At 43.2% G+C, this 18,034-nt stretch overlaps 2 protein-coding genes across 5 annotated transcripts in view; both read right to left on the reverse strand.

Annotated features, from left to right (window-relative positions):
- Positions 1-75: 75 nt before the first annotated feature.
- Positions 76-13,754, reverse strand: serinc5 (serine incorporator 5). The gene is made up of 12 exons (XM_053870310.1): positions 13,586-13,754; positions 7,082-7,249; positions 4,454-4,632; positions 4,252-4,334; positions 4,051-4,144; positions 3,638-3,849; positions 2,622-2,714; positions 2,336-2,462; positions 2,067-2,136; positions 1,938-1,974; positions 1,423-1,573; positions 76-1,179 (listed from the first exon to the last, which is right to left on the reverse strand). The coding sequence occupies exons 1-12, from the start codon at positions 13,613-13,615 to the stop codon at positions 1,035-1,037; spliced, it is 1,389 nt and encodes a 462-aa protein (XP_053726285.1). The 5' UTR covers positions 13,616-13,754; the 3' UTR covers positions 76-1,034.
- Positions 13,755-14,505: 751 nt separating this feature from the next.
- Positions 14,506-18,034, reverse strand: part of cdk7 (cyclin-dependent kinase 7) — a 59,711-nt gene continuing 56,182 nt past the window's right edge. For all 4 annotated transcript variants that reach the window (XM_053869678.1, XM_053869680.1, XM_053869676.1 and 1 more), the window contains 9 exons: positions 17,732-17,799; positions 17,592-17,660; positions 16,855-16,965; positions 16,497-16,615; positions 16,148-16,247; positions 15,986-16,072; positions 15,764-15,913; positions 15,376-15,514; positions 14,506-14,855 (listed from right to left, as the gene is read on the reverse strand). In XM_053869678.1, the coding sequence (XP_053725653.1) occupies positions 14,827-14,855; positions 15,376-15,514; positions 15,764-15,913; positions 15,986-16,072; positions 16,148-16,247; positions 16,497-16,615; positions 16,855-16,965; positions 17,592-17,660; positions 17,732-17,799 (872 nt within the window). In that variant the 3' untranslated portion in view covers positions 14,506-14,826. The remainder of the gene's footprint in view (positions 14,856-15,375; positions 15,515-15,763; positions 15,914-15,985; positions 16,073-16,147; positions 16,248-16,496; positions 16,616-16,854; positions 16,966-17,591; positions 17,661-17,731; positions 17,800-18,034) is intronic.

Raw genomic sequence — 18,034 nt, forward strand, 5'->3', positions numbered from 1 at the left:
GGAATATTATAGCCTGTCATTTGAGATGCGTTCCAAACCTGCCTTATTTAAAACGCCGCAAACATGTGATGGCCACAAACTTCGACTGCAGCAGATGGTGTTTAAGGTTTTAATTTTAGATCTGAACAACATAGCTGGTCTCCATAGCGACTACGACTTTGCACTTCAACACCGACATCTATGCCGTTTACATCCTTCACAGTTGCCGACTAAAGTGTTTATCAGATACATCTCCACATTCCGAGTCACTTCACAGGGATGAGATCAGAATATTCAAAATGTACATATGTTACTATAAAACATGTTAAGAGAGCGAGAGACAGACACGACTCGGGTGAGAACGATAATGAGGAGTCACATGACGAGTGAATCGGGTTTCAAGTCAACATCCAGTGTTGAATCGAGTATAAAAGCTACCTGATTGTGGCCGAAAGGCTTCTGGCCCAAACAGGTGAGTATCAGCATGCTAGTGGAGGAACACTTACAGTTCTACTAGTGTCACAGATCAAACCTTCTACTACCTTTGGCACCACAAACCTCCATCACGGCCGTCGAACGCATGAGTGTGAGGAATAACTGATTTGGCTCAAAGGATCTGACAATGTTTCACCACAGATATCATCTAGAAACGAGGAGAGCTTGTTCTGTTGCATAGAGAACGTCTACATGGGCCTGGAACTAGAGAGACAGAGAGCCTGAGAGGTGAGTCTGGAGCAGCGTCCGGCACGACCGCGTTCGCTCATTCTCTCAGTATTAGGACTGGACTAGAACGCCAGTCGTCCTCGGACTCTGCTGCAGCTCCAAAAGTACAAAACTGAAACCAACTGAGACACGTACAAAAGTGACTTCCGGGTTTGAAGTTGTCAGAATGTCCTGCAACCTCAAACCTGAGAGTGATAGAAAACTGTCGTATCAAAAATAAGAAAAATACCGTCAAGGTAGTAACAGCTTAACAAACCACACGGAGCATATAAAACAGAAGGCAACAGATCATCCTCCGTCTCAGACGCTGAGGGTCGCGGGGTCGTGTCTCTCTACGCCTCGAAGCGCTCGGGGAAGATCATGGGGACGATGAGGGTCCACATGTAGAGGAAGAGACAGACCCAGCAGGAGGCCATCTTGATCCAGAACACCGACGGGCTGCCTTCTAACATCTTCTCAATCTCGTGGTCAGCGTAGCTGCGGAAGGAGAGCCACCACTTCAGTTGACCTCAGAACAAAACATTGTTCTTGTTAAAAATAGAAATATTTAGTGTGGGTATAAAAGTCCACAAATAATCGAGAATGTCTTCAAAACTGGACAAAAAACAAGCAATCCATCACATGATCAGATGACTATTTAGTCATTCCCACCACCGCACTGACTGGATACAGTTCTGTCAATGTACATCACTGATCTGCTGAAACTACTGCCTGACTTACTGGAACCAGTTGGTGACAGTCATCATGACGTATAAGGAGCCCAGAAAGAAGACAAAGTGGAAGTAGGCGTAGCCATAGATGGTCCCCTCCTTCTCGTCGTAGACCACATTCTGGCCTCCGCTCCTCTGGTCATCATCGCCGTCCTCTGAAACTACAACAGGACTGTGGTGGTGAATCTCTGTTACTTCATCCTTTGTTATAACTTCGAGTGATTTCTAAATTTTGTCACTGACAACACGGATTTTATTACTATTTCCCCGCCTTGTATGAGAATTCAGTGCATCTCCAGCAGGGGGCAGTGTAGCACTAAGAAGAGCGGCGGCGCGTGAGGTCTGGTCCGCTAACCTCCTAGTAACAGTGACATCATCTGTGTTTGCTGACCAATACTTTCTCACCCTCTTCAATCGAGGTGAAGAATACAAATGAACCCCCCCTCGTGCACACACACACACGCAGGCAGGCAGGCAGCAGGGATTGGCAGCGTCGAGAGACAGTGTACAGGAATAACTTCTCACCTGAGTCGTCTCCACAGCAGAAGCAGCAGCGAGCTCTCTGGAGGAGCCACGAATGAAAAGACACAATTAGTCAAGACTGTGTAACAACGGCGAGCTTGTATTTCATCACATTGTTTCTGAATATTTCACCTCCGTCTCCGGCTCGCAGTTCCTGTACACGCGCAGTGCTGCCGAGCTTCTCCTGGTGGTGGACGTCAGGCTTCGGAGAGAGCAGGAGATGTTTTTATTCCACAACCACGTCCTTCTCCAAAAGTGTAATCATTTTTTATGGAAAGTACCAGCACAGGGAAAATGGGAAGCACATGTGGATCCTCTTAAACATTGCTCGGCAGCAGCCAATCAGACGGCATCACTTGAACACACAGTGAAATGCAGCTGTTTCTGAGGTGACGTCCTACCAGGAGTAAAGGATGCAGGCGAACAGCAGGGTGGTTCCCAGGCCCGTGACGATCTGCTTGTCACTCTCAGTCCCAGAGTTGAAGGGAAACACACACACCGTCTGGTTGACACCGTCCACCTCCACCGCTGGACACAGAAGGAGAGGACATCAGCACAGAGACACGAGCAGCATCCGGGGGGTCACAGTTAGGGGGCTGAGAGCTAAACACAAACTCTCTGCACAAGAGAAGAGCTGACCCAGCTTTTGAAACCTCAGCTAAAACTGTGGGACGACGTCGCACTCACTTTCTTTGGGTTTGCTGGAGAAGGCTGAGAAGGTCAGATACATGACGTAGACACTGATGACTCCGGGCTGCAGCAGGCCTGACTGTGGCTGCACTGTGGACCAGAGAGCAGAACAGACTTGACCACACATGTTCTTCTCCGAAGTTAGAATGGAGCAGGAGCTGCTAAAGTTATACTGACAAACAAAAAAATCACATCAGGCTTTAAATTATACACATATACATTTCTCATTTTACTATCATCATTCTCTTTAGAAGCAATACTATCTGTAGTCGGGAAAGTAGTAGTCGAAACAGTGCGTAGTTGAAGCAGTAGAAACACTGTGTAGTTGAAGAGCTCATGGTAATAATGGTGGAAGTAATAGTAGTAAAATGACAGTAGTTCTTCTAGTCGTAGTCCTGCTAGCAGTAGTAGTAGAAGGTTTTCTGTTGTGATTGGGGTATCAGTGTCTTGAACAGTTGTACTAGAAACACTCATAGTCACAATAATAAGTTACTGTTATAGTAGTAGTAGTGCGAGTTTTAATAGGGTTGTGAGAGCCAAAACTATTTGCCGCACTGTATGATCATTTTTAACAAATTATTTTAGTTTACATTGACAAAGTCAGAAAAGAAAGGAAGGGAGAAAAACTTCAGGGAGAAATGATAGAAGCAGCAGTATATTTAGTGGTGGTCGGAGTAATATTTGTTGTATAGATAATGGTCATAGTTATGGTACTATGAGCTCTAGTTATGGTAGTATTTGTAGGAGTAGTGGTAGAAGTAATAGTCAGTAGTGGTAATATTACAGTAATATTAGTGGTATTACTACTAGTAACTATAGTATGTGTATTTGTACTAGGGATGGTGATGTATTTTTACAACTATTTTTTACTATTACTACATTGACCTTCATTAAAATGAGAGGATGGTCATGGATTTAAACATTTCAGAGGGTGCATGCAGAACTTGACATTTTTACGTCTACATTCACTTCCAGTTCAGGATACAGCAGCTTGACCAGGAGGAGGCGCTTACGTTTCTGAATCCAGGGTGAGATGGCAAGCAGAGTGATAACTAAACAGAGGCTGGTGTTGATTCCCAGAAACAACTTGTTATCAAAACAGGCCTCTGGGTGAGTGTAGTACATGGCCATGAAGACCACTGCGCCCACTGCTATGCTGAACAGCATCAGAGTCACGAAGGCCAGCGCTGCGTACCAGAATTTGTTGTACTTCACACCAGACGTCCTGAAAGTCAGATCACAGAAGTCAGTTCTCAGAGAGAAAGGAGAAAATCTGATGCCTGTTTCACAGGTCTGTGTGAGTTCAGAGTCGGACAAAATTCCAGGACAGAGGGGCTTAGGACAGGCTGTGGCAAGGACTTGAACCATGGACTCTCAGTGTTCACTGAGAGCTTTTGAGCAAACACATGGCAGAGGCTTCTCTCACCAGTTTGTGTTCCATCTGTGAGCAAACTCCACCAGCAGTCGGAGCTGAATCAGCAGGAAGCAAAACCCGCCTGCAGCTCCGATGTAGAGCCAGACTGTGAAGAGCAGAGGAACAACAAGTCTTAGGGAAAATAGTGTTACTGTGTGACTAGTGGCCCACTCATGACAGGGTCTTGAAGTGGGTGAGCTCCTCTAGATTCACCTTGCAGGAAGGTTTTCTCCTCGGGAAGGAAGAAGCCACCAGCACAGCAGCCCACCAGCAGGATGAACTTCAGCAGCCAGAACCTACAATTTAGGACACAAGAAGCACAATATTGCTCAACAACGTTTTAATACTGCCAAGTGAGTGAAACAGGAAGTCGAGGGAGGTTTGGACATTGCTCCTGATGTGGACTTAAACTGACCCGTTGTGGACGGCAGCCCTGCAGTCTGTGCTGTTCCTGATGCGAATGGTGAAGAGGGAGAATAAGAGGAAGAAGCAGGCCATTCCGAAGCAAACCTTGTAGACCGCCGAGTACCCCACCAGGGTTTTGCACTTCTCCCCGGCATTGATGGTCTCACACATCTGACTGTAGAAGGGGATCTAAGCGACAGAAACACAAAGACTTCAGAGCAGCTAACCTTGTAGCTCCACCCCTCCTGCCGTCTCTGCTCCTGGCCACTAAAGCTGCTGTGAAAAGAACCATTGGTGTCTTTTCAGGACTATCAGGCCTCTGGAGGAGCAGAACCGGAGAACTGCCAGTGACAACAACCTCAACTCTTTCTTTCATCCCTTGTTCCCTGCAGGCTGTTACAACCAACTGTCAGCGTACACAAACAAAAGGCACAGATGAATAAATTAGCAGCTTTCATGCGAGAGCAGAGGGGAAACACACGAGCTGAGACGTCCATCTTGATGTTCTGCTGCAAATGCAGGCTGACCTACATGGCTTTCACATTAAGCCAAGAAGACGGGACTAGTGAGAGGGGGTGTGAACGTGTTTGGGTGGCTGCGAGCCTGAAGCACAACAGTTAAATACTACAGGAGGAACTGCGATTTATACAGCACGTTCCTCAACACATTTTGAGCAATTAAAATTCAAATACATAATTTTAACATTGTAATGCTATTCAGGTGTCATCAACAATTGACACTTTTTCCCCAATATTTTCATTCATTCATATCAGCCACAATAATAATCATATAAATGCACATACACAATCAGGACCTCGGCTGTGTGAAAAAAACAACAACTATTATTTATATAAACTATTAACAAAAAACCCCAAAGTGGATAAAAAGTAGAAAAATAAAAGAAAATACAGAATTACAATAAAATAAACAACAAAAACAGTAAATAACAATCATTTGTTCACCTTAAAGTCCAATGTCCGTCTTGTACATATAGCTGCATATAACAAGCATCAAGTTGCAAAGGGCAAAAGGCTCTCTTAACATCAGTCCATATTAGTCCAGATTTCTATGCTTGAGATATTCAAGAAATGAAGCCCAGATCCTTTTGAAAACACTTTGCTTTCCTTTGATCAAAAAAGACAACTTTTCCATGGCAACACAGGAGCTCAGTTCAGTTAACCAGTTTTGAATACTTGGAGGATTTACAAATTTCCACTTTGCTTTGCTTCCGAAAAAGACAAATAACATCTTTTTTTTTCAAATCACTATTTACAAACACAGTTCCTGCATTTGTCAATATCATAGTAGAGGTTCACATGTGGCAAGATAGCTAAAGCCACAGCACACAACAAGCCACTCAACTAGCGTCACCCCAAGTGGACAGCAAATGACTTTTCCTCCCATTGAAATAACTACTATAATTAAATCCAACAATACTTTCTCTTTAAATAACATTGAAAAGTCGGCTGAGTGTGATTACCGGTGAGCCATCATCATCATCTCAGTGTCCCACCAGGGTCACAGCAGCCCTCCTGGAGTGAAAAGCCTATTAGGCGACATGTTGCGAGCCATATTAGCATGAACATGGTGCTGTGATCCAGGGTAAAAGGGGCCATCACACTCACACGGTTCACATGTCTGTTTCTAAGAGACCAGCACTGTGATATGCACAATGGCTGCCCTCTTGGCTGCGACCTCCCACTTGGGAGACGCAGCAAGTGTGTTTGCATCAAGATGTGTGAGGAGCAGCAGCACACTGGATTTATCCGAGGACATTTGGTGCCCGGATGACCTTCTTTCATCCTTCTCTGTTCTGTTTAACAGGAAGTGTTGCAACGCAGCAGTGGAGAGGTGGAAAGATTACATTCCCTTTTGACTGACTTGAAGTTTCTTCAATCCAACAGTGGGGGAGACTCTTCCCCCATGTTCAAAGCAATTACCTTTTTCAGAATGATAAACTCAAGCTTCATTCATTGTCTCTCATCGGCCTTGCTAGCCAGGTTCACAGGAAGCCAAAGCCAGTTCAGTCGTCTGTCCATAGGTCAGAATCAGAATCAGCTTTATTGCCATGGTCAGAGGGGATCCCACCAACTAGGAAAGTGCTTTGGATTAAAGTGCTGTCATGGATAAAATACAATAAATAAAATAAAATAAAAAGAAACAACTAATAAATAAATAAATAACCCACAAACAACAAAGGCTGATCACAAATTCAACAGTCTGACGGCCCCAAGGACACCTTGGACATGATGACGGTCAATCGCAGGACAGGACCTCTCTGACATTTAAGATCCAACAGTAGCAATTTGTACCATCCATCTGTTGACTGGGGCAACAAACTACGATTAAAAAAAATGTGGACAGTCTAGTCTTCTGTCAATGTCTCCTGTCCTTGCCAGCCTGGGAAAGCCTAACTATTTCAACCTTATCAACTTTCTTCCTTGAGACACTCTAGATAAGACAGTGTTCCTCCCTAAACTTCCATGAAACACCACAGAAAGGCAATAGCTGGTGTCCTTCGCCAACATGACCTCTAAAAGTAGATACTCAGAGAATGTTAGAAATAAGCCACATGAGTCCACTAGTGTCAGCAACCCCCTCCCCCTCCTCCCACTGTCCCAAACAAAGATGTACTTACAGCTTCTGCGAGCGCGTCCCCCACTTTGGGGGACATCATGATGCAGCAGACGATTGTGACCAGCAGGAAGTAGAACGCGTACATGATTCTGGTGGTGGTGGACTGTTTGATCTTTGGGCAGCAGGAGCAGCAGCAGGAGCAGGCCGCTGAGCCGCAGCAGCAGGCCAGCTGGAACCAAACCAGAGCAGAGTTAGAGTGACTCACACCCGCACCAAACATTGGCGATCAACTTGTGTTCATTCATGGATCTGAAATAAGTTCATTTATAGGGATGCAAACAATCCTTGCTCTTCTTGACAAGTCATGAAATATTTTATTTTGGTTGCTCTCAGAGCTAAACATGCTGCTTCTGAACTTTTTCTCCTCCTTCACACACACACACACTGGGTGAAGTCTGTTTATTTAACAGCTGCTTAAACAGGAGGACATTCTCAGGAAGACCTGCACAGACGCCATTTGAGAAACTATAATTACACAGTGCAACATCTTTTGGCGGGTAACACCCAGCTTTCATCTGATCTTGCGCGCAGAACTCACACTCTTCAGTTGAGGTGTGGTGCAACTGTGAGGTCTAATTTAGTTCAGGGGGACTGTTCACCCACACAGGAAGAAAAACTGCATCGTAATAATAGAGCACATCTGCTAGTTCTGGACCTCGGATGACTTCTGTCACATTGAAGTATTTCATGGATGACTTTCACAGCCAGACAGTGTCAATACATGTCACGTGACCTCAGAACTGTTTTAGGTTGAGTTCACAAAAATTACAGGAATTAAAAGGGTTTAACTGCAGCATAATAAGGATATCTAATCTAACCTTTTTTTTTTTTAACTTCTAGTCTTCCGTGACTTTAAAGACACTTGTGCCACGTCAAAAATAAACATTATTCTAGATTCCAGTACAAATCTTCTGTTAAATCATTTTCTCCAAACTTGTCATCTGTTCCCACCAGGATCACTTCAACTTGCCCTCCAGACCAAAAAGTAATCTGAGCCCTCAGTTGCTGAGTGTGGGTCTTAAGCCCAAGCACTGTAACAGGGCCAGAGCCTAAGCCAGTGTGGAATACAGCTTGATGTGTGGGATCTGCTCCAGATGTCAAGTCCTTTTTGCTCTCTGGGTGTAGATGAAGCTAATGGTAAATGGAATATCTCAAGGTGTGAGTTGTCGTCCAGTCCAAAAGTCTTATTGCACAATCTTGTTAGCAAATCAGGATGAATCAATTTCAACACACTCTCACGCCAGAGCACCAGCACTACATAAGAGTCTGCAGTCAGGCACCACCACTTAACCAAGTTCTATGGACCAGATCCAGGCCACATAGTGATGACCACATGAAAGGTCAAGTTGACAGGTTTATGTTTAAAAAAATGTTCATAATAGTGTAGAAAAATGTCACTCAAATATTTGGAAATCAAAAAAATCAGTAATATATTTTTAAGTTTTATCAGTATTTAAGACCTGAGGAGCGATTTTCATGCATTTGCCCCGCGGTCAGCGCTCGCCTTCATGGAACTTAGCAAGATAATCTGTTTCTCTTGTTTGTGCGGCTCCCACACTTCTTCAGTGAGACTCTAATGAACCACAACAGCCTGAAAAAACTGCCTGAATTAGGCTCTAAGGGTGTTTAGATTTCATTAGTTAGGGGTGTTTCACCGTCCGGCTACACACTTAAGGGGCCAACAGACTTCACGGAGTGGATAATAGAAAGGGAGGGGGGGCGGCACATGGGATGGTTTAAAGGAATTCCACCACATACACATGAACACACACAAAAAAACAGTATCCCTGGTTACCGACCCTGACTATACCCACTTGAACGCTCCCCCTTCACCCTACTTTTGGCCTCCATGACAGCATGTTGACAGGTGGCCAGCGTGTCTGTGGAACTCTGCACCCACCAGATCATGTTGTTCTCAGTGGATCAGAAGGTTTGGTGGGACCACGCAATGCTTTGACACAACGTCAGGTCAGATTTGATCAAATGCTGTGTCACTAAAAATATTTAGTCTCATTTTTTTGTAACATCACAATACATCCCTGGCTCTTAGATTTCATTCTGTAAGATTCATCATAAATGTAAATATACTGGAACCAAACCCCCATCTATTCCACTGCAACCCCTACCTTTCTTTTTTGTTGTTTCTTATAGGACGTTCAGGTAAAACCACAAATCTTTTTAGGTCTGTTGTAAGTGTTTTACAAGACGTCGTCTTTGCACCCAACTTGTTTGCAATCCTAGCACTACTTAGCCTGCACGCGTGGCCTGATGTTTGGTTCGGGGTAAGATCACTCCTGTTTTTATAACTAAAGCAGTACTCTGGAAAATCAATCAAAACTTTATCAAAACCGTTCCAAGAGTACCCTATATTGCATGGAGCATTCATTAGTGTAGCTGCCAAGAACCATCTGGATCAAATGCCACTGAAATACTCCCACAAACGTCCTCAGCAGCCATCACGTCTCCCCACCATAAAACTCTGAGGAGATGAAGGTTGTCTCTTCCTTGTTCTGCCTGCAGCTCTCCACGCTCTTCATCACATTTACCCAGAAACACAGAGGTTTGAAGTGACGTCTCCATATTTCAACCCATCACCTCTGAGCCCTTCACAAGCTACCACACTTTCCGGAGTACATTGAAGTGGTGTTGTATTAGATTACAAGAAGACGGGGAAAGCAGGGATACTCCCTAGACAGCAATCTGTGTCAGGGTTCAGCTCATCTACTCGCTTCGACCTTGAGTGAAAAGCTTTGATGCAAGTCTAACCTACAGCTGGAATCTTGATGAACAGATACAAGTCCTTTTCAGCTTCAAGGACTTGGCTGTTTCATGCCTCCTCTGCATTCCTTTACGTTGTGATCCAAACCCAGAGGGATGAAAGGAACTTCAGTATCGAAAAGGGAAACAGGAAGGAGTGGGTTCAGACTAAATCCAACACACAAGGATGAAGCAGTGCTGCAACACAACGCTTGCACAATGCAATCAGGACGAGCGCAAAACTGGGTCACTGTCTATGCAACAGCAGCAACAGCAGCAGTCGTATCGGGAGCAGTAAACATCCAGCGGCACAGATGACAGTTCCCAAGCCAATTCAGCGGGTTTGATGAAAAATATTTTGAATGCATCTGGGCAGCAATGGCTTCAGCCACACCAGCATTCAAAAATCACAATGTTACTTTCCATTTGCAAATAAGAAGCCAGTCTCTGAGCACAACCACCACGGGGGAAAGGGTGGAACACGGGAAACAGGTTTCAGAGCAAAAATACAGCGGCACTTTCAGACACTGTCATGACTCATGCATAAGGAGAACTCTGCCAAAACAACATGAGCGCTTGTAGTGAAGCGAAACCATCAGTGCCGCCTGTTAATGTTGAACACCCAGCTGCGCGTGTCGCAGAAATAATCGACACACTCAAATTATAGCAATTAAAATAGAGTATAAACAAGTATAAATGAGCCAACGTTTGCGATTATGACTGGAAATTAAATTGAGACAGGAATATTTTATCTTTTACAGTTGAGCTTGCAATATTTCAAATAAACATATTCTTTATAGCCACAACAACTTACAACTTACAACTTACTAGCAATCTCTTACTTAAAAAAAAATGTAAAATGATTATTGACTGCACTTCTCAAGTGGGGAATTGCTGTCGATACTCAATAAGCATTTTACGTCTGCCTTTTCAAGAGCAAGTCGTGGGACACTTGATAGCACCGAGGTGCAGATGTATGGCTGGGCTATTTTTAATCACAGCTCTTTCAAAATCATCTAAAATATGTATATGTGTCTGCTGACAAAATAAGAACATAAAGAAACCAACTGACTGGTCACCACTTAAATTGTGTATTTTATTTGTAGCTCTCTTTAATCGGTGATCTACTGTTGAGAGTGATCTGCGAATGAGGCACTAGCAGATATGCCTTTTTCACTTCTCAATAGATGAGTCTGAGCACGAATGACATAAAAAACAATCCTAAAAACTTGGAAAAGTCCCACTCACTGACAAACATTGCACTCCAGGTAATGTGTTATTTATACTGTATTATCAAGCCCCCCAAAAATGTTTTCTCATATGCTTTCATTTTGTTTTGCGGTAAAATGGTTGCCATTTCTAAGGCTTAATTTCGCCTAACCTTAGTAAACTTTCTCTATGCAAGATGCCCCAAGCTCGACAAGCATGATAAAATCTGGCCTCATGGAACAACTTTGAGGTTTATTCACAATAATGATCAGGTTGAGATCTTAAAGACCAGTCTGCAGGAGCTTAATGACAGCCGTCCCTGGGTGAAGTTGACCACAGTGAATCATGATAGACCAACAACCCAGACGAAACCAACGACACACCCTTTTAGCTCAAATTACAGCAACGCTTTGTGTCTAAAGGCAAGGGAAACTGTAGAAAGGAGCCAACGGAATGAAGACAAGGACAAAAGCAGGATGTCCATCTCACACAAAAGTGTGTTTGGCTTGGCCAACAGGCTGACTGGGATGGGCTCTATCCCCTTTTTATTGTGACGGATGGCCCCGCTATTGTCTTCATAGCTAGGCAGCTGTATACACACAGCAAAAATGTATCTCTGCTCTGTTTTCTATACACAAAGAACTGGCAGTTCCTTCATCATGGTCATGTTCCAAACAGCAAGGATCTGCAAGACATTCCTCTATACAGCACCACAAGCAGTGCCCTTATAAAAGAATGTAACTTCTATCACTAGGTGTTTCTTAGCTTTGAGAAAGCCCTCTCAAGAGTGGCATGTTCCGAGCAGACAGGGTCACGGGATAACATTCGTAGGTGTAAAACAGTCCCGTCGGTGGCTTGTAGACTGGCATGACAAGAAAGGAATTAGTCAGGAGAAGCATGATGACAGTTCAGAGGGAGAAAAGAAACAATCTCCTGCTGCCGTTGCTTCTGACTATAGTCAAAGTCCTACACAGGCTGCGGATTGTTTCTCAGCGGGAGCTCCCTAATTCTTATCATGTGACTGAACTGTAGAACTAGAAATGCACTCAGAGAGTCCACCTTGTGCCATTTTCACATATCTTACATATCAGACGAACCAATGCCATGGAGGCCATACGCTTCTTGGTGGAGGTACACTTAGTTGCACAGCAGATACTTGTGCCCTCTTCTCGATGTGTTGCTGGTAAACTCTTCGATGTACACCTTAAACTAGACATCTTACATTCTAAAAAATGCCTATGACAAATACAGAAGACAGATTGACAGAAAGGGCAAACATATAGTTTCTATAAATTGTATATAACACACAATATCTTGAATTAACTGTCAATTAACTTTAAAAAAATTGACTTTTCAATGCAATCTACAGTCTATCAGTCTTAAACCCCGAATTTCATCAGGTTTGTGATGTGACTCATTCATGTTCTACGGCTCTAATAACCTTCAACGTGGATTTGATTTTGTCCTCTAAGAAGTGATTTATTGTGCAATGTCTCGCTAATGTTTACAATCCTCTCCTAGGTTCACAGCCAAAGCACTTTGGCTAAAATTCAGCGCTGGGCCGAAGCCGACCCCCTATCTCATTCCAACATGGCTACATCCCCTGTCCCATTGAGAAATGATGAGAACGCGGCTCCCACACCAGGCCCACCGTGCTCTTTTAAATCCCAAACAAACAAACTCCACCAAGCCTCAATTTCCACCTCCAGGGCGAGAAGGAAATGAAGAGACCGCACATCCACTTAGGCTTCACTATACATCCACAGGAGCGGAGATTAAAACGTGAATTACACTCATAGGGGTGGAGATTCTGGATGATGAAAGAGCAGCATGGCAGGACCAACATGGTGTTGAGCATCTTGTCTTTCAAAGGAAAGCGTTGGGTGCATTTAGTCCCCGTGGCTTAAACAGTCTTGATCAAAGTATTAGACAGGTGTGCAAAAACACAAGCTCAATTAAATGAGGAACATTTTGTAGCCGTCTTTAAACTATTAGAAGTTCATTGTTTGTTTATTTTTCTGTGCACAACACCAATGAACCGTGTTCTACATGCTGCACATTTTATTTATTTAGCAGTAAATCATCAATGAGACTAAACACACATGTTTGAGCATGGTTTTTCATCAACTCCTAGTTTTTCCGTTTGCATCCAAAATAAACCACGAATCTTGATGTTTAAGTACATTACATGTTAATCACAGTTGAAGACTTGAAACAGTTGAAGGAGGGCGCTGCGTGTCGTTGGTGGCAGTGAAGAAGCGAAGCTCAAGTTAGCACCGAGCATATAGCCCGTGTATGTTTGGGTGTTTAGCTAGTTCCGTTGCCTCGTCTCGCTTTGTCTTCCACACCGTAACGATGCCTTTTCACATCTTAGGCGAACCAACGAGAGCCTCGCTCACTTATTCCCCACGTCACGTTTCAATTTGAATACAGTAGAAAGATGTCCATTTTGAAGCGTATTCTCACATACATAGTGAGATGTATCACTCCAGATTGAGAGCCATCACAACAAAGCCGAACAACAGGAAATAGTCCTCACCTGCGAAAGACAGCACAACGGGGTGCACATTCTGCCAGCAGAAATAAATAAAAGATGATTTAAAAAAAAAACTAGACGAGCTTCTCCTAGTGCCTCTCTTCTTCCTTCAAATGAAATTTCCACCGGACCAGCAACAGCACGTCCGCCTCTTCCAACTGGTCGTCCTCCCTCCTCCTGCTCCTCCGCCTGCCGCCACCGCTGCACCCCTCCCTCCCTCCTCTGCCTCCTCTCCCTCCTACCGAGCATCTGCTCTCACTGAATACAATACATAGAAAAAATGGCCAAGGACACGACCAAGTTCTCCGGAAAGTCCAATATAGAATTTGCGCATCATATATTAATCAATTCAAACGTAAACTAAATTTGAACTGATTGAATTATTTGTGAAACTGTACATACTTATGGTTGAAATCACTGGGATTTGAACCCCTGACCCTTTTCATTCCATCAAAATCTAAGCTTTATTTGAAATGTATTCGTTTTATTATTGTGATGCAGCACCACTATTGCACCGTGATTTAGTGCTCTTCTGCATTAGACCAAATATGACCTTGATATGTGCAGGCAGTTAAGGATAAGATTCAGTCTGATGCACACAGCTCATGCTCTGTCAAAGCAAACATGTGGTGGAGGTCAATATCATGTTGCCCATGGGAAGTTGCCCATCACACGGCCTGGAGTTATAGTGACATTTGTGGCTTTCCACAAGCAGATCTGTAACCTGACCCCATCAGCCAGCAAGTGTACAAAGTAGCAGGCACTAAGTGATCATGCGCTTCCCAATCTACTGAAGGGCTTCATTCAGAGCGGAGCGGACGATTTGAAACATGACTTTCAATCAATAGAAAGGAGAAGAGAGAAAAAGAAAGAGGGTGAGGTAACAGTGTCACAAACAGAAGAACTTTGAGCTGCATCTTTTTTATTTTTCATTTTTCTCCACATACAAAAATAGGGAAATGCATTTCATGAAATTGATGAGACTCCAATACACTTCACAGAACATTAGTCACACTATAAATAGTCGGTTCTTCAGCGCTCAGACATCTTTGAATGAACAAAAGCAAAGCCCTCATAGAGCAGAAAGTCTCTATTGTTTGGCCCACGCAGCACTGCTGCGCACATCTCATGTGACCACAGGCACAATTTTGTCACTGAACAGCAGCAGCAAAGTATCTATATCACAACTTAGCGCCCGTTGGTGGAGCTCCTTCTCTTCAGTGTTTTGTCCTAGTCCATTCCAGTCAAAAAAATAGCTTCTTCTTCATGGAATCTGAAAATAGAAAACAGGTTTAATAACCAAATGTAAAATAATTTATCATCCAACTATTTCTATTTTCCCTCCAAAGTTAAGGTGACGACCTGTAATACTAACACCAACACAACAGGCCCCAGATAAGACAAGTCTGTAGTTATTGATCAATAGGAAGCACAAGTCACTATGGTGCTGTTTTCAATATGACTTATGTGACTGAGCAAACAGAAATTCAAACCAGAGACCCCCAAAACCACGGAAGCCTTTGAACCTCCCACTAACATCAGGCTGCTACTTCAGTTGAAACCACCATCCAGCGCATGTGAGCGTGCTCTGCTTCTTCACATGCCAAATGTGTCCTGGAGCAGCCAACACCCACTGGATTGCTACCTTCCATCCTCCAGAATAGAGCTCGTATAAACACCCCCAAAATACACTGGACTCAGGTCCATGTGTTATCTCCTAACATAGCCAGCTGTACAAGCTTAAACGTCCTTGTGCTGCTTAGAATTGAAAAAAAAAAAATCTTATGAGTTACTTGTTTTTGAGTCTTCTATTTTCCTCTTAAGCCCAAGCGTGTCCTTTTCTTTCAAGGCCTTGCCAGAGCAGTTGGGTCGAGGGAGTTGGGGACCAGGAGTAGGACCGGGTCGATTACTGAAGTACCTCATCTTCAAAGCCTGAGGAATAGGACACATACAAATGAGCAGAAGGCTTTTAAATTGTAACAGGGCCATGAGGTTATGCCGAATTTACATAAACACGCAGAGCTAAAGATGAATGTCCCTCCAGATGTTCACCTGTAGATTACTGGTAATAGAATATCTGAGCAGGTAATATCCTGCAATGGCTGGAGTCTGTGAAAATGGCTTCATTTTCAAATTAAACAAACCAAAATATAATATGGAATTCAATCTCTTTATCGTCACCTGTGTAGCTGTGGTTCGCGTCAGAGGGTTAAATGTGAAGAGGCCTTGCAGCAGCTCCAGTAGGTCGTCTCCAGCTGCACTAAATATATGCTCCAGAGGTGTCCCAGGGAACAACTTAAAGGACACGTAGTCTGGCAGACTACTCATTCCCTGTGGGAAGATTTGAAGAGAAATTATAGAGCAGAATCAATGCACAAACCAAGTAAGAGAAGAGATACAGACGGGCCAGGTCTCTTCCGTCGGTGTGCCCAGAGCTTCGAAGATTTTTGTCAACTGATCCAGATCCGAATCCCCAGCTAAGAATGGCAACTTGGATGAAAAGAGATGTTTGGAGTTACCATGGAAGAAAAGAGACAGTGAAACTCTGAAAAGAACTGTGTTTACTCGCAGGAGGAGCTCAGCCAAAATGCAGCCCACTGCCCACATGTCAACCCCAACACCGTACATCCTGGCTCCAAACAAGAGCTCCGGTGAACGATACCATCTGAGGAAGAGATTGACAGACATTGTTATAGTTGCAGTTTTCATGTAGCCTACAGACGCTGGCATATATTACAGGCATTTAATTCATTGTGTTGTTCATGTATTTCCGACTCCAATTTTATTTACTGTCTATACATAAAATAACTGTTCACTTTAGACAAATCTCACCCACAAAAAATGGTCATAATTGTGAGTACAATGCAGCATATTAAAGTATTAGCAAAACAATAGAACTAAATAAAGTACTAACCTGGTGACAACCTGATGTGTATAGACCCTGTTAGGGCTCCCAAATGACTTGGCTAAACCGAAATCAGCTAACTTGAGCACTCCGTTCCCATCCAGGAGGAGATTGTTGGGTTTCAAATCCTGAAGTATAAATTCATTGTCACGTCATTTAGTTAAAGGAAGAATAATGCCTTTATTTGTTAGTAAAAACAATACAGAGCAGACTGACTCCAAACTACATATTATATTCGTCAAAAAAATAAATTGACCAGTTACTTCTATTTAGGGCACATAATGGTCTTCTAAATATAACAAACAGCACAAGTGTGTACTCCTCTGCACATCTCTCTGTGTGTCTAGTTTCGGTCGGGGATGATTACCCTGTGTAGCACCCAGTGATGATGCATATACTCCAGTCCCTGCAGAGTCATGAGGATGTAGGCTTTAATATTGGCTGGCGTCAACACCAGACTGGTATCCTTGATGATCACCTTCAGGGCAGAAACAAAAGACGAAGACCTCTGTGAGAGAAGATCCAAAACACTTTGTGGTCTAGAGGAAAGTATGGACACTGAATATACTGCCTCCGACATGCAATTCTAGAATAAACTGGGCTATAAATATGCTAATAAGATCATCATCACATTTCGTCCTCCCCTGTCTGCTACCTGGAAGCTGCTAATGGCATCAAATCACTCGGCAAACCAAATGTAGAGTGCTATTGATTTTCTAAAATGTAGTTATATTGTTTAGCCTGATTGCATTAGCGTCTGATGTACTGGGGCCAAACCTGAGAGACATGAGAGATGGAAATAATTCACTTGTGGTTGCCTCGTGTGTGTACTCCTCTATATTGCAGGATGGGTTATTATAGGAGCGACTGTCAGCCATCTGCTGACCAGAAGTATGCTGTTTAAATGGAAAAGGCCTGCTCAGCAGTCCGCGTGTCAAATGGTAATTCATGAACACTGAGATTCAGTAAAATACAATTGTGCAGGAGGAAAGGTCCCACAAGCAAACATTAAAACCAACACCAGGAAAATCAATGCAATGAAGTGCTTTAGCAGAGCACAGATCCATTTGGATTTTCAATTGTCAAAAACATGGAACATTTTACCTCCAAATCAGTTTCCATGAAATCAAACACCAGACTGATGTTAGATTTGTGTCCAAAGGCGTCCAACAGCTAAAACACAGATGGTGCGTGAGTCAAACAGAAAGACATCACATTTATCACATTATTTTCTAGACACTCACCCCAATAATATTTGGATGATGCAGTTCTTGTAACAGTTTGATCTCTCGAAGAGCTGTTCTGTTGATTCCTAAAGAAATATGATATTATATATTACCGTAACAAGGATTAAAAAAGAGACCAGAGCTTCCAGCAACTAAAAAATATTTTTACAACAAAAATATCCTGTTGAAACACCTTGATGAATAACAATTAACTAGAAAATCCAAACAAAGTTATCAATTTAAATTCTTAAACCCATATAAAAAATACAGGAACATAAAACGTGACACGTGAATGTAACGAGGTGTGGAAGGTCAGTACTG

Source organism: Synchiropus splendidus, chromosome 7 (assembly GCF_027744825.2).
Source record: "Synchiropus splendidus isolate RoL2022-P1 chromosome 7, RoL_Sspl_1.0, whole genome shotgun sequence".
Classification (NCBI taxonomy): Eukaryota; Metazoa; Chordata; class Actinopteri; order Syngnathiformes; family Callionymidae; genus Synchiropus; species Synchiropus splendidus.